General features: G+C 37.3%; 1 protein-coding gene across 1 annotated transcript in view; it reads right to left on the reverse strand.

The window, feature by feature from the left end:
* Window positions 1-1,631: 1,631 nt before the first annotated feature.
* Window positions 1,632-20,924, reverse strand: part of VKORC1L1 (vitamin K epoxide reductase complex subunit 1 like 1) — a 66,213-nt gene continuing 46,920 nt past the window's right edge. Inside the window, exons 2-3 of the mRNA XM_003794218.3 lie at window positions 9,679-9,788; window positions 1,632-5,483 (exon numbers count right to left, since the gene is read on the reverse strand). Coding sequence (XP_003794266.1) covers window positions 5,257-5,483; window positions 9,679-9,788 — 337 coding nt within the window. The 3' untranslated portion in view covers window positions 1,632-5,256. The remainder of the gene's footprint in view (window positions 5,484-9,678; window positions 9,789-20,924) is intronic.

The raw sequence follows: 20,924 nt of genomic DNA on the forward strand, positions 1-20,924 counted from the left end.
ACAAGACCGGTTTAAACAGACTGCACCTGAGACGAGTATCCCATGCCCTTATACCCCAAGACTGACTCCACCTCCCCCATCCCACAGCATGGTCTTTTCTTAAGGAATCTTTCTTCCCCTTGTCTTTCCACAGATTCCATTAAGCCAAGAAAGTTGTTTTATTCTTAAGATTTGAGTATTCATCAATCCTGGTTTACAGCTAATTGGAGAAATACCCGTTTGGTGTCCTATCAAATGGAAGACAATGAATCAGTACAGTTCTTGATACAGAACTTGATTAACTGCTTGTGGTTGTTTCCTGTGTCTCAAGACACACCCCAGTTTAGCCTCCAAGTTCCATGAGAGAAAGAGTAAAGATAATTTAGCCTAATTTTATTGGGCATTTTCAGACTTTTTTTTTTTTTTGGCAATAGGGTCTTGCTCTCTCTCCTGGGCTAGCATGCCATGATGTCAACCTCAAATTCCTGGACTCACGTGATGCTCTCGCCTCAGCCTCCTGAGTAGCTGGGACTATACAGGTGCATGGCAGCAAACATAATTTTTTTTATCTTTTGTAGAGATGGGGGTCTTGTTCTTGTTCAGGCTGGTCTTGAACTCCTGGCCTCAAGCAATCCTCCCACCACGGCCTCTCAAAGTGCTAGGATTACAGGCACAATCTATCTGGCCTGGCCCAGACAATTTTTAAAATATGAGTGTAGTCAATTCAAATACTAAGAAATTCTAGGTGTTCCATATTTCTTTTGTAACCACTGAACTCCAATCTTAATTCTTTGATGTAATCAAATTCTGTGTTCCAGTTAAATGCCGAAGTATAATAGATAAAACTCTGTTCAATAAATATTTTTTAAAAATTAAATATAACAAGACATGTGTTATAAATTGGGGGTAAGGTCCATTTGGTAGATCCTAAACTTGTAGCATAGAACACATCTATTCTATTGAGTGAAGTATGGCTAAACTGTATTTCAGATAGCCTCATCTTTCTTGCAGATGTTAACCTTTTTAAAGGATTACAAAAATGGAGTATTCAAGGTAAAGTAAAGCTATGGAAAAAATGGCAGATTGATATATCCCATGTGTTCACAGAACTGTAAACAGTAAGCCTTTTTGTACTCAATTTGTGACAATCACAAGCATCATAAACCCATAGGAACAGAACTAGAGTCTAAAAAGTCTGTATTGTCTATAAATTACATATAATTTGAGAGACAAAGAACCAACCCAGTCTACCTAGAAATGATGTTTGTTACAGTATTGACTTCAAGAATGCTTTTTTTTTTTTTTGGTAGAGACAGAGTCTTAACTTTTATTGCCCTCATTAGAGTGCCATAGCATCACAGCTCACAGCAACCTCCAACTCCTGGGCTTAGGTGATTCTCTTGCCTCAGCCTCCTGAGTAGCTGGGACTACAGGTGCCCACCATAACGCCCAGCTACTTTTTTGTTGCAGTTTGGCCAGGGCTGGGTTTGAACCCACCACCCTCGGTATATGGGGCCAGCACCCTACCCACTGAGCCACAGGTGCCACCCAACTTCAAGAATTCTTTTGTGAGGTTCCTACTGAGTCTAAGTCATGCCAGTCATGCCAGATTGAAATGTAACTCTGCAGTATAGGAATGATGGCAGCACAAATTCCACAGGTAACTTCTACATTTATTTTATACCAAAAAAGTTATGTGCAACAAATAAACATTCTTACATATTTACATTTGTTTTTATTTACCAGTTAGCAAAACGGTGTCCTGAATCTCTGATAAAGAATATTTCTATCTATATTAAAGGGGAAATCTGCCCAGTGAACTCCCATTTTAAATGAATGTTTACCCTGGAGTTGAAAGCACTAGTAATAAATATTTTTGATGGAACATACTATACAGATCATACACCTAATACTTAGGCCATGTTTAATACAGTTTCATAAGACTTCACCTTTTCTGGGCTAATCTATAGAAAAATGTTTAACCAAGTAGCCTGGATTCCCACCCCCTTCCCTCATTTGGCTTACTGAGGGGTAATTCTCACAAATTAGGAACTGTAAGTGCTGCCTAAAATATCTGAAATGTTTCACCAATGCTGATGTGTTGTAGGAAAATACATGAGCGCAAAGACTGTTTATTAGGTTTATCCTCCCCAAATATGTTACCAAAAATGATAGTGGGTTCCTTGTTGGCATTTGTCTAACACTGATTTTCAAGATGAGGCATGCTGTCAGCACTCACTGGTGTCAAGCAGTGGTACCAATCTAAGATATGAAGTAACTGCTGACAATAACTGCACTTTTGCAGAGAGTCTTTAATACCATCTAGTCTTTCTAAAGATGGTCTTAAAAAAAATTAAAACTACACAAACAAAAGCCAACAAATAGTTTTAATTTCACTGTAGTCTTGTTCTCTCTTACCTAGTAGATCCAAAGATTGCTTATGCCAAAAAACAAATCTTTATATGAAAACAATCAATGTTTTTAGCATTCCTGAAAAGTAGGATACATATATTAAGTAAATATAATTAATGGGACATAGCTAGTTAAACCTGAGTTATTTCACCAGAAGTTTATCTTTATAGCAACTAGCTGTAATGAAAAACTAAATGAAACCCTCCAAACCACCTAGATTCCCTAGACCACAACTTACTTTTTCAAATGCTATTTATGACTATCAAGTAAATAAGAAGCTTCAATTGTTATGAATCACTTCAAAAACATGAAGTGTGAAATTACTGCTGAAGCCAATTTTACCCCCTAATTTGTCATCTAACATTGGTACCTTAGTAATGCTACAGTATTTAAATATTCAGTCTAAAATAGGAATAACAATTTTCAAATTTTTTAACATGGTGTTCCCCTGCTCTTCTAGGTGAATAGGAGGTACAGGGGAGTCTAAATTCTTCAGGGCAAAAAATACCAACTAATACCCAACGGGGTTCTGTTCCTTACTGAGATACTGGCATTAAAATGCTGTTCTTTCTGGCAGCTTGTGTTCCATCTCTCAGTGAGAAAAAGGGCATAATTTTATTGGGTCACAGGTAATGTGGCAAAAAATTTTATACAACTGAAACAGTGGTTTCCCCAAGGCTTAAGAAAGCAAAGGAAAAAACGAAGGGTCTGGCTGAACATTTTTACATGTTTTCTCACGGAAGAGTTGAAGACATTTGCAAGAATGCAACATCAAGACAAGCTTTAACTATACTCTGGGGACTGATACAAAATATGATGAAAAACTACTAAAAATTGGGACACAAGGAATTTGTTTAGCACAACGGGTGTTATACACACCACAGAAGTCTTAACCCTTAAGCCATTTCCACTCTAGCTTAGAAAAGAGAACCAGTGAACTGCCTTGGTAGAACTGGATGCACTGCTACAACATGACCTCACTGTACAGCTTTCAAACATGAGGACTTGCTTCTCCGTGAACACCAGACACCCAATCAACACATTCTACAGTTCTTTTAACTACTTCAGAATACAGGAACAATACATACGTAATAAAATGAGCATTGAAATATTCACATTCATGGGAAAACAAAAGCTTTGATGAAATCTGAATTAAGTCGTCTTTTAAGAAACTAGTTAAAAATTCACTACAATTCAGACTTTATACCTGCCTTGGGCCAGAAGACCTACCTACATTGCATCGATTATGACAGTCAGTTAGAAACTACTGAACAGTTGCCGACTCTACAGTTTATAGAGTACAACCTGTCCCTCCCTTCAAAAAGAAGGCAAATAAAGCACTCAAAAGTTTCTGGTCTAATTGACTATTTTTAACTCATGATTGATTGAATTAGAAGCAAAAACACTGCCACTACTTCTCAATCAAAGCAATAAAATGATCATACAGAACCTTTCTGTAGAATGCAAGTTTTCTACTTCACAGTAAGAAAGGAAGGAAGGACACTTCTGCCCAAGTTCAACACGCGAAATATTTGGTTTGAGATTTAAGACAGAAGGCACTTTAAACATTCTGATATAAGATGTTAACCATAGAAACATACTGTCACAATTCCATTTGGGTTTATTCAAATCACCTTTAAAAATTTTTCTTATGCATTCGTGTAGTTAGTAAAAGAACAGTGATGACATTACTGTATTTTACCTTTAGATATTTTTACCAACTAAGCAGCAAGTCAGCCCTAAAGTTTACCAATCCAATATTTGACTCTAAAACAATTGAACTAGACATCTGATTAGTTAGTGCAGAAAGAAACAATTAGGGAGAATGCTATGGAGCTACCAAAGAGCAATCCTGCTCTGGAGTGGTCAGGCTTATATTGGTTATTTTAAAGTCATAATACTGTTTGGTTGACTGGCACCAATATTAAGGAAAAATATCTGTGTGAAAATTCAACTGGTGTAAGAGACTTTACTTGAAAATGACATATGAATATTTCCAGCTTTTCTCCAAAAAAAAAAAAAATACCCATTTTCCTATTAGTGTCCCAAAGGCCTTGGACTTGGTCTCATCACATGACTCATTCTAAGATTATAATTGATCCAGTTTTATGACTGGATACAAACTTGAATTAAACATTCCAATTTAGTTCCTTGCTTTCAGAGGAGGGACATGGAAGGGAACCAACCACCCCAGTATTTCTGCTGTCAATGCTGCACCCTTGGCTGTCTGTACTTTTCACAAGAGATGCTCTACACCGGCTTACTATTTCCACTATTTTATCAGTCAACATTGAGCTGACAATTCTTCATTGCTACACTCAACTAAACTGTACAGCAAGTTCTGCAGGGATGGATCCAATATTTCTACCTTTATTTACAAATATCACATAAATGGATTCTAGTTGAATCTACATGTTTAAATCCATCGGCTAAAAACATATTACATATTGTAAACATGGCAATATTTAATACGGTATCTATTCTAAAATATTTTCATGTCATGATCACATTTGTTATACCTGAAATTGAATTTATACACATTAAAGAATTACTAGCAATGGTTGCTCACTTTACAGGTGGGGGAAGGGGACTAGGACTACATTTTAATATTCAGAAAGATCTTCAAAGTAAAGTTAAAGCTTGTCTTTGATTGGCTCGGCATATCCTTTTTTTGTATCCATATTTAAAATGAAGATTGACACAGAAAACAGCTAGGGCCCCTTCTAATTTACAAGATTTTAAAAAATCAGTTTAAGATTCTTAGGGAAAATGTCTGTTGTGAAGAATAAAAAAAAAAAAACTGCTGCAAAATAAACTTAATGGAAAAAGGGACTTCAAACTGTCAGTTAAGAGTTCTGTCGGCTGTCAGTCCTGCTTGGGCTGCAGGTGCCGTTTCCAAGCGTCATTCAAGTAAACTAGTCGTTTGTAGTTGATGATAAGAAGAATGAAGTTCAGCACGTATGTGATGACGCAGATGATGCAAAACTCCTTCAGCACGAAGTACAGAATGTAGGCCAGGTACAAAGACCCTACAACAGACACGATGGAGGATGTCATGAGGATTAAAGCTGCAACTGCGCTTGCTGTCATGCCTGTAAGAGAAAGAGACACTTGGCTCAATCAGGCCTTGGCAATGAAGAGAAAGCTTCTGAGTTAAAGGTAACATGTTGTGATTTGCTGTAGTGTTTGAATACTCAACTACAAAACTGAAATTTGAGAACAAAAACTGCTGCTCTATTATATTGTTAAGATTATACAGGTTCACTTTGCAGATAAAATACCAGTTTTATAACTGTAATTTTTTTATTTATCAATATTTCAGATGAAATGTTTTACAAACCAGTATTAGTTAAGGATACACATGCAAAGAAAATATACAATCTCACAATCAAATTGAGCGATGAAGCCAATCCATAAAATCAACAGCCCCAACTCTCCTAATGAATAAACAAATGTAAGGACCATAACCTTTTCTTCCAAGCTGTACACATTTGATGAGAACCTCCCCTGGCTTTCCACTCTAACCTATCTATCTGTGGAAAGTAAAATTTGCTTTTCCATGTTTAGATCAAAAGCCATAATGGGAGATGACCACACCAACACGCCGACTGAAGAAGGAAAAAAAAATCTTGATAAACATTTCAGGGCTCCACCCTAGTGAGTAAGGGAAAGCATATTTGGGCAGTTTGCCACATGTGGGTTAACTCTGATGGAGAGAAAATGTAGTTTTGTGTATGCTAAGCCAGGGCCCTCAAGGCAAAATGCACCTGAATTCTTGACTCTTATCTTCACATGTGCACTGTTCCGTAACTTCCTATAGCCAACAGTAGGGAGAATACGTGCATTTATTTTCAAGGAAAGAGAAGGCAAAGCATATTAGACTACATTCTTAGTGATTAATGGGCAAGGATAATAGAAATAGGAAAAAAAAAGAACAGGTGGTAGCAGGTTTAAAGAACTCAGTTAAAGAACTGAAATCATGGTGCCCATTGGCAAAAAGAAAGACAATGAGAAAATGCCTATGGGCTGGCAGAAGTATAGCAACAGGGACCACAGGAACTAGAGAACAATACTTTAAAAAGGCACTTTAAGACTAAGATGCTATTGAATTATTATGCCAAGGACTCGCAGGTCTGGCCAGCTGCCTGCTTTTGTAAATAAAGTTTTATTGGTACTCTGCTATGCTCATTCATTTATGTAATGTCTGTGGCTGCTTTTACACTAGAAAGATAGAACTGAGTGGCTGCAGCAGCCAGCAAAGCCTAAACTATTTTCTGTCTGGCTCTTTACTGCAAAAGCTTGCTTGCTTTATCTATACTAAACATTTAAAACTTCAAAAATTAACGTTGTCATCTTAATTTTATCTGTGAAAGTTAGTTTTAAAATAACATGAGCAAGACCATGCCTACTTCCCAAAACTGTTGGGAAAACTAAATGAGAATTAAAGGAAACCATATAAACTTATTAGAATGCTCTATAAATACTGACTACTAGTCAATACTTCTATAATGTAACTAGGTACTGGTGGCTTAGGGTAAAATTCCCAATGGAGTTTAAAATGTGCTCTAACTCTGAATAAATGATGGTATAATCATGCAGGGGAGTATTTAGCAGCTATAAAAAAGCATAAATACATTTAATGTACTGATATGAAAGAGTCAGCAAGATACATCAGTCAAACAAAAAAGGGGGGGAAGCAGGTTGTAGAATAGTGTGTATAGCTTTTGCCTTTTATGTTTAAAAAAGGAGGAAAATTAAGCTATATATTTGTAGTTTCTTGTATATGCATAAAGAAACTCTAGAATAAGAACAAGCTACCCTTCAGGGGTGAGATGCAGGTCCAAGAGAAACTAGGGTGGGACAGATTTTTTTTGAAGCATCTGAATGTATTACCCATGGAAAAATTAAAGTAAAAATTCTTTATCTCTGCTCGGAAGGGAATAAAGATGATGTGCCTTTGAAACTATGTTAGGGCGGCACCGCCCATAGCTCAGTGGGCAGGGTGCCGGCCCCATGCACCGACCATGGAGGGTTTGAACTCAGCCAGGCCAGCTAAAAAAAAAAACAAACAAACAAACAATGACTACTGCAACAACAAAAAAATAGCTGGGTGTTGTGGCAGGTGCCTGTAATCCCAGCTACTTTGGAGGCTGAGGCAAGAGAATCACTTAAGCCCAACAGTTTGGGGTTGCTGTGAGCTGTGAAACCATGGCACTGTACCTGGCGTGATAGCTTGAGATTCTGTCTCCAAAAAAATGATAATAATAAATAATAATAATAATAAAAGAAACTATGTTAGATGATTTAAAATTAAAAAAGCATGTGAAGAACCTGAAAAAAAATTCATAAAATGCAAATGGAAAGAAATACACATGACACATATGACATGTTATCAACAAATTAATATCGTAAACAGAAATTTGACTGTTTCACCTTTATCTTCAAAAACTAAAATAGTCAAAAGGTTTTTCTTCGGCACTTTTCTATTAAGGGAAAATGAACTATGCTTTGGATTTGAGCTTATATTTCATATTCTTCTATAGAAACCCAACAAAATAAATACATGGAATAAAAAGCGAAATTTCTCCCTCCTCCCCAATCACCAGGCCTTTTTCTATACTTTGACATGAACATATACAAATATGTGTTTATCCTATACCTGTTAATACCACAATTTGCTTTTTTTACTAAATAGTGTCTTGATCTTTCCAGGATATACACATAGATCCCCTTTTTCCTTTAGTGGCTATATAGTATTTCACAGTTATTTTCTAATTTATTCAACCATTACCTATTCTTAAGCTACTTCTGTACTGCTACAAATATCCTTGTGTATCCATCTCTGTATTTCTACAAAATAAATATTACTGGGCAAACTTGATAAGAAGACTTCTGAAATCTATTAAGAGTATAAATGTCTTAACACAATAAGTGAGGTGAAGGCTATGTTAACCAGTTTGATGTAAACATTGTATAAAATCAGCACGCTGTACCCCATAAATGCATTAATGTACACAGTTATGATTTAATAAAAAATATTAAGAGAAAAAAAGACTTCTGAGAAAAATTCAGATTCACAATTTTCTTCATAATGAATCAATTTCAGATAGAAAAGTTACATACACTTTTAATGAATCAAACCACAGAAGAGTTGACATGATGGAATAAATATTAATTAAAATGCAAAGGCAAAAATAAAGGGATTTTACTCTAAACGTATAAAAACTTACACAATTAAAATTCATAAAACATAAAAAAAGGACAGAACAGATAACATGCCCATAATACATATGAAAATAGACTATTATCAGGATCCAGTAACAAAATGGACAATAAAAGTAAGTTAAAGTAAATTTTAAAGTAATAGCTACTAATTTTTAACAACTGGAAATTTTACAGAAAACACTTTTTAAAAAATGAAGATTGATAAAGCTTCAGAGAAATCAGACAACTATGGGAAAGCAATTTGCTAATACCTATCAAAATCCATTTTTAAAAGTCTATGTTTGCTGAGTCACTAACCCCATCCCTGGAAATTTACTTTGTGGAAATAATTCAGAGGGAAGAGGAGTGTGCCTTTAAACAAAGCTGATCACTGCAATGTTACTTAAAACAAAAAAATGTGAAATCTACATGTTAACAATAATGAACATTTAAGAGGATAGATAACACTACATTGATACATACAATTTCATGTAAAATTATTTTTAAAAGCAGAAGACAGGCTGGGAGCGGTGGCTCAAACCTATAATCCTAGCACTCTGGGAGGCTGAGGTGGGTAGATCACTTGAACCCAGGAGTTTGAGGTTGCTGTGAGCTACGCTACGCCACAGCACTTTGGCCTGGGCAACACAGTGAGATTCTGTCTCAAAAAAAAAAAAAAAAAAAAAGGCAGAAGACAACAGAAATAGTAGATATGTAAAGATGGAATTATGAATATAGTTTACTGTTAATCTTTTCCCAAAGAGCTACAGAATCTACAAAAGAAAGAAAAAAATCTATAGGGAAGACTGATTGGAGTGATCATTTCTTTGAATGGGGCTGGTTTTTCTGCACACCATGAGATGCTGTATCCATGATTAAACACCAAATGATACCAAATTCAACACTGGCATCATAAAAATCTTAGTGAATCAAGCTTTCATAACACAAAAATATGCTACAAACTAGTGGGTCTATCATTAGCACATGCTTTTATTTAATATAAACACATACTTCAGGGCAAAGAGACAAAGTACTAAATGGAATATAATAAACTTATTTTTGTATTGGTGTATAAATACTTACCAAGTAATAACTGTAGTATATAAAATATTAGTCCAAAGACACTGTTTGGCTGGTTTAATACACCATCCTTTCCAAAAATGGAACCCAAAAGACCAAATCCTCGACCCCATCTGTAAAATAAGGAAAACCAATAACCCTATATTTGAATTTCCCTATTTTCAAAAATGTAAGATTATTTGAGAATGTTAACCAATTCTAAAACCAAGTTGCCAAATTTCTTAAATGTCTTTTGTTAGAGTGATTTACACCCCAAAGGGAGCAGTCATTAAATTTCTATATTATATCTAATTAAAAATAATGATCTTAAGTGAACATAGAAGTGCCAATATACCCATCTCAATCTCTAAGTGCCATTTTCTATAATTCTCTTTTCCAAAAGGTAGGACAAAGTATTCTTTTTCCAATGGCATTAGTATTTGCAGAAGAAGGTGTTAAGGATGGTGGGTCTTTATATAGTGAAATAATAGAAAAATTAACAACTCATAGTTTTTCAATAAAGATTAAAATCAATCTCTCTGCCTGCTTTTTTCTTTCTCTTGCTGGCCCACCCAGTCCACTGAAGTTCCCTTTTTATAAACCACTGAGGAGCCCGGCAGACAAAAGGAAATGTAAATTATTTCTCTTTAAATTTCACCAGTTCTTTTTAGAATTTGTTCCTTTAGAGGGACTTTACCTAACAAATGCAATCAGTGTAACCTGGTTTCTTGTACCCTCAATGAATCCCCAACAATTAAAAAAAAAAAGAAAAAAGAATTTGTTCCTTTAGTCTCAAGTGGTTCCTCAGTGTCCTCGACAAACAATGGAGTGTGACCATCAGGCCTCAGGATCAGAAAAACCTGGAAAAAATGCCTGTCCTCAACCTTGCAGAGGAAAAAATGGATACAATGTTCACATCCACAATACCTTGTGAATCTGGCTGCAACTGCCTTTTTCCCTTTGCCCCCCTTAAATTCAGCTAACCCCTGGACCTCTGTAGGCATTGTTTCTTTCTTTGGGATGCCACACCATCTCCCTGCTCTCTCCCTCTCTTCTCCCACTCTTCCTCCCCTCTCTTTTTAAGACAAAATAAACTTACACTTTTATAACCTAATTTTGGCCTAGAGAAATTCTTTTCTTGCCCTGAGCGCAGCGCCTGCTCAGCTTTTCACCCTATCAGGAGGCCTCTCACAGTTTAGGTCAGGATCTCTTAGCAGTGGTACCACTGATTTGGGGCCAGATAATTCTTGGTGGTGGGGGGCGGCTCTGTGCATTACATAACTATCAATATCCCTGGCCTCTAGCCACTGGATGCTAGCAGCAATCCCCTCCACCCCCGGTTATGATTTCCAAAAATGTCTTCAGCCATTGCCAAATATCCTCTGGGAGGCAAAGTCATTCCCCTAGTTGAAAGCCATTTAAGTAGTCCTATTTCTTTTTTCAAAGAATATAGACTGAAAAGTGTTCTTGACAAATTTCACCGCAATATGCATTAGGAAACATATCCTGAGAACGTATCTTTAAATGTAGGACAGTATCAGAAGTTACAGGTCTTCTCTGGAATCACATTTCAAAAATAGAAAATTCAAACTTTATATGCTCCATCAGTTTTTATTTGCAATTTAGCTTTAAATTCTGCATTTGACTTAACATTTTCAGAATCCTATTTTCTTATTTTTTAAAAAAGATCATTAAACTCAAGATTTAATAGAACTTGATAAAAATATCAAACCAACATTTCCTTTTTTTTTTTTTTTTTTTGAGACAGAGCCTCAAGCTGTCCCCCTGGGTAGAGTGCACTGGCATCATAGCTCACAGCAACCTCCAACTCCTGGGCTCAAGCGATTCTCCTGCCTCTGTCTCCCAAGTAGCTGGGACTACAGGGGTCTGCCACAACGCCGGCTATTTTGGGGTTGCAGCCGTCATTGTTGTCTGGCAGGCCTGGGCTGGATTTGAACCCACCAGCTCAGGTGTATGCATGTGGCTGACGCCTTAGCCACTTGAGCCACAGGCACCAAGCCCCAATATTTACTTTGGATAAAAACCTTTGAAGATAATATTAACTCTGACTGCAAGTGATTCTTAAATACTGAAGAAAACAATCAGTTCTGACATTAAGTCAGTGGAGAAGCACTCTAAAACAAAACCTCAATCTTGGTTCTGAAGACAAACTGCCTGAAAACACGGGTAAATAAGTAATTCTTTACTGGTCATGTTACTTTAATACCACTCAACATCCAAGACAGAGCGAAACTCCTTCATAGTGATGATGCTGAGAGGTAAGAATAACCTCAATTTATAAGCAAGGGAAAACGATGAACTTTTTTATCATACAGAGTTAAACGTCACTCATGTATCTCAGCATGATATCCACTGTATCCATTTATTCTTTCACTGGTCAAATACTTATTGAACACACACTAGGTGTAGACATGCTAGGGGCTGGGGATCCAGAAGACAAGCTAGACCAGGTGCTGCCCTGGTGGATGAGAAGTAATAACAGGTAAACAAATGACTAAATTACCTTCAGAAATGGATCCATCTATTAACACAGAAAAATTAGAGGAAGGATATTCTAGGCCAGTGGTTCTGGAAATTTAAAAGTGCATCACTCTGGGATCTTGTTAAAATGCAGATTTTCCTTCAATGAGTCTGTGGTGGAGCCTAAGACTCTGAATTTATAAAAAAAAACATGAAACAAAATAAATGCTCCCAGCTGATGCTCATGTTTTGGGTCTGAAGACCACATACTGAGATGTGCTCTAGACAGAGCAGAGGTGAAGGAAGCTACTATAGCTACATAGTCAGGAAGGGCCTTTTATAGAAATTAAATTTTGAATCAAATTCTGAATGCTGAGAAGTCAGTCTGATAAGGAATGGCAAGGACAAAGGCCTTGAGGTAGGAATGAGCCATGAGTGTGCAGAAAAAGCCATCAAAGCTGATGCAGGGTGACGGGAGAGAATGACAGAATTGGGCACGAGTCCGATCATTTAAATTATTAGGGCCTTATTTGTAGGTCATGATGAAGAGTCTGAATTTTATTCTAATTGCAATGACAGACATTTGGTGGCATTTAAACAGGAGAGTGAGATAAGCTTATTTATGATCACTCTTGACTAGTGTATAAAGAACAAACTGGAGGGGTGCCAGAATGCAGACTGTGAGAAACTATATGCCATCAAATTTCTTAGCCTTACTCATCTGAAGTACGAATTCAAATTTAAATCACTGCCTTTGGCAACAGAATTGGCATACTGCCAAAATTATCATGGGTAAACAGAATTTTTTATGTATTCAAAGCACTAGGTCTATGCAAAATTACTCACATAAGTTCACATGGGTATTTTCCTTGAAAACAATGCAGAAATCCACAGAATGAATATATTATTTTATCAAAGTAATACATGCATAAGGTTGCAAAATAAAATAGCACCAAAAAGCCTTCTAAAACAGAAATGTTGCTTCTTCCAGCCCTCTCCAAACTCAGTTCTGATCCGCAGAGACATCCATCTGCATGTGTTTTAACTGTTTCCTGCTATTTAGCTCTACGTTTCTAAATAATATGCTTTCCTTGCTATTTCTTGGTTTATCAATCCTAAATATTCTCTTTTGATTTTCTAATATGGTAGGCTAGAATGTTGTTTAAAAAAATTTATTACGGAAGACTTCAAATACACACATACAAAGTGAACAAAACAGCATAATAAACCCCCATGTATCCATAATCCAGCTTCGATAATTATGCCTTTCTTGTTTCATCTCTACCTCTATCTACTCATCGCTCAATGGTTATTTTTAGTTCTTTTTTTTAAAGGTAAAATTTATATACATTAAATGGACAAATCTTAAATGTGTGATTTTGACAAATGGATACCCCTGAGTAACCCACGCCACATAGCGAATGCTTCCATCTCCCCAGTCAAGTTCTGTCAGGTCCCCTCCCATCATTCTACAGCTGTCCTCTACCTGCATGCAAGGAACACAGGGATAGCCAGGCTTTCAGAACAAAATATCTCTCTGCATAGTGCATTATTTTCTATAGGATAAACGACAAAGAGAAAAATTGACTTGATCATGGAGCATGTGCATCTTAAAAATTATTATCATGCAAAAGTTGACAAAGATGTTACAGCAATTTACACTTCTGCTATCAGTCCCTGAAGTATCTTGTTTAACAACAACTACTAGAACTAATGTGCATACAGCAAATGTGCTTTCATATTTAAATAAATAAATATATCAATAAAAGAAATGAAAGTGGTGTTATTACTACGGACAGTAATACTCATTACGAGGATAATAATCAAATAAATACTACTACACACAATTCTATGTACATAATTTTGACAATGAAGATGGAAAGGCCAACACTTCAAAATTCACAAATAACCAAAACTCACTCAAGAAGAAATAAAGAATCTGAATAATCTTATTAATGATTTAAAGTCTTCCAAGACAACAATGAGATGCTATCACTGGCAAATTCTACCAAGTATATAATAAATAATACCAATTCTACACAATTTCTTTGAGAAAACAGAAGAGAACACTTCTCAACTTATTTTGTAAGGCCACCATTACCCTGATATCAAAAACACACAAAAGAATTACAAAAAAAAAAAAAGAAAGAAAGAAAGCAAAAAGAAAACTACTATAGACCAATATTACTCATGAAAATAGACACAAAAATCCTCAATAACATACTGTAAATCAAATTCAGCAATATGCAGAAAGAATAACATTTCATGACCAAGTGGGATTAATTCTGGTAATGCAAACTGGTTCAACATTCAAAAGCTCGCCTGTACTCCCAAGCTACTTGGGAGGCTGAGGCAAGAGAATCCCATAAGCCCAAGAGTTGGAGGTTGGCGTGAACTGGGATGCCACAGCACTCTACTGAGGGCAACATAGTCAGACTCTGTCTCCCTCTTTCCCCCATAAAAGTTCTCTTGTAAAGAGTTTTTTGCTATAGTTGGTTTTTTGGTGAAAAAAAAAAAAAACATTCAAAAGCTATCCGTATAATTAATCATATTAACACACTAAGGAAAAATCACATAGGCATCTAATAGGTTTGACAAAATACATGTACTCTCTCTCTCTCGCTCTCTTTTTTTGGGGACAGAATCTATGTTGCGCTGGGTAGAATGCCACAGTGTGATCAGTAGCTCACAGCAACCTCAAATTCCTGGGCTTAAGCGATCCACCTGCCTCAGCCTTCTGAGTAGCTGGGACTACAGGCATCCACCACAATGCCCAGCTAGTTTCTTCTATTTAGTAGAGACAGGATCTCTTTTGCTCAGGCTGGTCTTGAACTCCTAAACTCAAGTAATCCCTGAGTGCTAGGATTACAGGCATGAGCTACCACGTCCAGCCCTACATCTAGTCTTCATAAAAACACTCTGCAAACTAGGAAGAGAAGGGATTTTCCTTGATCTGATAAAGGTCATCTAAAAAAAAAAAAGGACCCTACAGTTAACATTATATTCAGTGGGGAAAATGGAGAAAGACTAAATTCTTTCTCCTTAAGATAGGAACAAAGCAAGCATGTCTGTCTGCTCTTGACCTTCCTATTGTACTGGAGTCTTAGCCAGTACAATAAAGGACAAAAAAAAAAAAAAAAGGCATACAGATTAGAAATGAAATAAAACTATTTGCAGACAACATTGCTGTCAATGTAGAAAACCCCAAATGAGAGACTGATACATATATAACACAGACAATGGCCAGATCATATGTAAATACAGAACTCTTATCAGTCCAGGAAGCCAAATTACAACATCTGTAGTAATCAGTCCCAACAGCCACAACTTGGTCAACAACTAGGACTTGGTCAATAACTGCCAGCTTCCTTGTTACCTGGCCTAGAGGGCCATGGCCTCAGCCTACTTCACAGCAACCTCAAACTCTGAGGTTCAAGCAATCCTGTTGCCTGAGCCTCCCAAGTAGTTGGGACTACAGGTGCCCACCACTACACTGGCTAATTTTTCTATTTTTAGTAGAGATGGGATCTTGCTTTTGATCAGACTGGTCTTTTTATTTTTTTTATTTTTTTTGAGACAGAGCCTCAAGCTATCCCCCTGGGTAGAGTGCCATGGCATCACAGCTCACAGCAACCTCCAACTCCTGGGCTCAAGTGAGTCTCCTGCCTCAGCCTCCGTAGCTGGGACTACGGGCGTCCGCTACAATGCCTGGCCATTGGTTGCAGCCATCATTGTTGTTTGGCGGGCCCAGGCTGGATTTGAACCCGCCACCTTAGGTGTATGTGGCTGGCACCTTAGCCGCTTGAGCCACAGGCGCTGAGCTGATCGGACTGGTCTTAAACCTATCACCTCAAGCAATTCTCCTGCCTTGGCCTTCCAGAGTATTAGAATTACAGGCATGAGCCACCAAGACTGTCCCAGCTTCCCTAATTTTTACTCTACTTCCGATTTAGGACCAACTGAAGAAAGCCAAATACGTTCCCCTAACCAATCACATAAGATGACTCAAGTCTAGTTAGCTCGCTTCCAGCTCCTCCATGCAACTACTTCTACTCTGGGCATATGTGAAAACTGTTTTTTTTTCCTCCATGCTAAAGCTTTTACATACTCCTCTTTTAGAATTCCCTTTGAGTCTATCCTAAATGCAAATAATGAGTACTGATGCTTTTGCTAAGGCAAGCTCTGAATAATAGCCTTTACTTGTCCTTATTTGGGTGGTCTTTATTTCCACAGAAGGAAAATACAAAAACACTCCTAGAATTAAGAGAGTTAGTTTATAATGTTGCATGATACAAGGTCAATATATAAAAAGAAAACTTGTATTCTATAAACAAGCAATGAATTATTGGAAATAAAAAATTTAATACCATTTACAACAGCATACCCATACATAAGTACATACATAGCTGTAAATCTAACAAACTATATGTAGTATTTATATGCTGAAACAGTGATGAAATAGCTCAAAGATGACCTATGTACAGAACAATACTGTTCATTGATTAGAAGACTCAGTATTATTAGGATATGAATTCTCCTCAGATTTATCTACAGATTTGGTGCAATTCTAATCAAAATACTAGTAGGATTTTTTACAGGTAGTGAAAAAAAATGCAGAAAAAATAAAGGAACTGGAAAAGCCAAAACAGATTTTAAGCAGAGTAAATACTAATTTCAAGATCTCTAAAGCTACAATAATCCAGATAGTGTGGTACTGGTGAAAGGACACACAATGACCAACAAAGAAGAATACAGAACTCAGAAAGAGACAAAAGTGATGTTTTTAACAAAAGTACAAAGACAATTCAACGGAGAAAGAATAGCCTTTTCAATAAATGATGCTAGAAAAATTAGACATTAATATAAAAAAAATAAAAATACCTAACACTCAACCCATACCTCAAACCATAATATGACCCACAATATAGAAAGAAGATTGGCAAATGGGACTTCATCAAAACTTATTAATAAGGCTCGGCGCCTATAGCTCAACCGGCTAAGGTGCCAGCCACGTACACCTAAGGTGGCGGGTTCGAATCCCCAGCCCGGACCCGCCAAACAACAATGACGGCTGCAACCAAAAAATAGCCGGGCGTTGTGGCCAGCGCCTGTGGTCCCAGCTACTTGGGAGGCAGAGGCAGGAGACTCGCTTGAGCCCAGGAGTTGGAGGTTGCTGTGAGCTGTAATGCCACGGCACTCTACCCAGGGGAACAGCTTGAGGCTCTGTCTCAAAAAAAAAAACAACAAAAAAAACAACTTATTAATAAGATGCTCAACCTCTTTAGTCATTAGAGAAATGCAAATGAAAATTCTAACACATACCCACTGCATTTCTACCAAAATGGCAAATTAACATAATGTAACAAAACAAAACAAACATACCTAAGTGCTGGTGAAAATAGGAAGCAGCTGGAACACTCATACATTGCTGGTAGTCATGGAAATAAGTTGGTCATTTCTTACGAAGTTAAAGATATACTTATCATATGACCCAGCAATACCATTCATTTACTCAAGAGAAACAAAAACTTATGCTCACCCAAAAATCTGTTTGCAAATGTTTATAAAAATTTTATTTGCAATTGTCCTTCTATGGGCAACAAACTGGTACATACCAGGGATTATCACTCAGCAATAAAATGGAAAGGACTACTTGATAGCCAAACAACATGGGTGAATTTCAAATATAAATGAACAAAGCCAGATTCAAAGACAAGATACTCAAAATTCCACTTAAATGATATTCTGGAAAAGCCTAAACTATTGAGATAGAGAACAGATTTGCCAGAGGTTAGGGATGGGGAGGGTTGACCACAAAAGTGAACTGTTCTGATGTTGATGGCAGTGGTGGCTACATACCTAGATGCATTTGTCTAAACTCAACTATAAACCAGATAGTGAATATCACTCACTGTGTAGAAACTTCAAATTAATTTTTTAATTAATTAAAATTTAGAAGCAAAACAGAATTTCTGTTACTGGCTGCAGCTTTGTCAACATGTTACTACAGATAGGTAATTAGGCAGAAAGCTGATCTCATCATTGGGGTCCCCAAATGCTTGTATATATACATATCTTCTTCTAGGAAAAAATATTTCTCTAGGGAAAATAAATTTCACCTGTCTCCTACTGCTAGAGGCAAGCATGGGAATGAAGATGCCTGGCTTCCAGTGTTCTTATCAGCTACTTTCTCATTCTTTTTGTCCTTGGGGCTTTATCAATTTCTTTTATCCCTTTAACTCTCATTTCCTGAGGCTATAAACACGTGTACTAAATCCATTATGTTTATCTGGAAATCTAAAATTCATTTATTAAAATTTTATCAAATGCCTACATAACAAGCAATAGGTGTTTGAAGCAGTAGGGGCTATGAAGTTGGGCTTAAGAAACTTAAAAAACAGAGAAAAAAATCATATTCAGAAACACGATATCATATAATAAATACCGTAAAACATCTAGGTACACAAGTGAAGAGGGCTTAATTCTGCCTCTGAGGGCCAATGGTAACTGTGGCATTGGTATGTACATAGCATAGTGGAAAGGGTGACAGTTTGGGTGACAGATGAAGGCCTGAACTAGAACTACAGCACTAGGATTCAAAAGATATTAAGTAAAACCGGCAGGATATAATAACTGACTGAATGGTGCAGGAACGATCACTGACTCCCAGGTTCAGGATGACTAGTAGATTATGAGACTATTCATGAGACAAAGAACACATAAAGAAGAAAAATGGATGACTGAGTTTAGATCTGATATGTTGGCTTTTCACACACCTTTGAGTCACACAAATAACTATATCAAATAAGCAACCAAAAGTAAAAATCTGAAGGTTCACATATAAGTCTAAAATGTACATTTATTAGTGTGGTTCTCAAACTACAGTCATGGGCGGCACCTGTGGCTCAGCGGGTAGGGTGCCACCACATGTACCGAGGGTGGCGGGTATGAACCTGCCCCCTGCCAAATTGCAACAAAAAATAGCTGGGCAGTGTGGTGGGCATCTGTAGTCCCAGCTACTCAGGAGGCTGAAGCAAGAGAATCGCCTAAGCCCAAGAGCTGGAGGTTGCTGTGAGCTGTGATGCCACAGCAGTTTACAGAGAGTGACACTGTCTCTAAAATAAATAAATAAATAAATAAATAAACCTACAGTCATGAGTAAGAAAACCCAGGGAGAATATTAGGGGAAAAGGAATATTACAGATGGAGTCAGAGGGCTCCAAAAAGCTAACAGAAGGAATTCAAGCAGCACCTGTGGCTCAAAGGAGTAGGGTGCTGGCCCCATATACGGGAGGTGGTGGGTTCAAACCCAGCCCCGGCCAAAAACTGCAAAAAAAGAGAGAGAGAGAGAGAGAAGGAATCCATGAAGATGACTAAAAATGAGCTAGAATGACAGAAGAACCAAGACAAGAGAACAGTAATAAGGAAGAAATGAGAGAGAGAGAGAGAATACTCTATATTGGATCCTTAGCAAAAGGTCAGTAAAACACAGTAACAAGTACTTCCTAGATTTGGCAATCAAGCTAGTGATGAATCAAGACTTAAAAGAATGGATACACATAGCTGTCAATCATCACTAAATACACGTGAAGAAAACCAAGCATTTGATTACTGTTCTGTTACCACATTGCAAAAACTGCTAGATAGATTTTCACAAAATTTGAAGACTGCGTGGCATATGAAAACTTTACTATGGAGTATACTGGCAAAGTCTGACAGTAGTTCCAGTGAAAAATACCCTGGAGTATTTATTCCACCAGAGGTTGTCAAACTACAGCTCACAGCCAAATCTAGTCAACTATTTATTTTTGTAAATAAAGTTTAATTGGAACATTGCCATTCACATTCATATCATTTCCGGCTGCTTTCAAACTATAACACAGTAGGGCAGTGCCCATAGCTCAGTGGGTAGGGCACTGGCCACATACACTGAAGCTGGCGGGTTCAAACCCAGCCTGGGCCAGCTAAATAACAACAGCAGCAACAACAACAACAAAAACAGCCGGCGTTATGGCAGTGGCCTGTAGTCCCAGCCACTCAGGAGGCTGAGGCAAGAGAGTCACCGGAGCCCCAGAGTTGGAGGTTGCTGTGAGCTGTAATACCACGGCACTCTACCCAGGGCAACAGCTTGAGACTCTGTCTCAAAAATTAAAAAAAAAAAAAACAAAAAACACTATAACAGAGTAATAGTCAAGTAGTTGGGACAGAGATCATATGGCCCATGAGGACTAAAATATTTGCTTTTTGGCCCTTAGGGGGAAAAGTTGGCCAACTCTTATATCTGACCATTCTAACGTCACTATTGATAAAGCTGATGCAGTTCTAGCATGTAAATACAGAGGATAGAGACTAGTTTGCTACAAAGTGGGATTTAACCTGGTGCATTCACCTTGGTCCAAGGGCTACTCTGTGTTCTAAAACCTCACCACCTTGAAAAACCTTGAGCAGCTGATACATCCAGCCTCAGTGAGTCATGTATGAAGATACCAGGTTGAATGTACTGAGTGCCACTCAGAAGCCTATCATGGCTAGGTCGCCTTACACAAGTACCAATACATTAAAACTTCAAGAAGGTATCACTTCATGTATTCTTATACCTGAAGTAGAGGTGTTTGAGATCAGGGCAGAAAATCTGATTGTCCATTTTTATCTCAGAGTTTAGCAGGACTGACCTCATTATCCCTCACATTGTCCCTTTTACCTATCATTGCCATAAGGTCAGGCTTCCTAAATCATCCATTATCCCATAAATCTCAAACTGCAATATGCTTTCCATTAAAATCTAATTT

The sequence above is a fragment of the Otolemur garnettii genome, unplaced genomic scaffold (assembly GCF_000181295.1).
Source record: "Otolemur garnettii isolate 467f Iridium unplaced genomic scaffold, OtoGar3 scaffold00077, whole genome shotgun sequence".
Taxonomy (NCBI): Eukaryota; Metazoa; Chordata; class Mammalia; order Primates; family Galagidae; genus Otolemur; species Otolemur garnettii.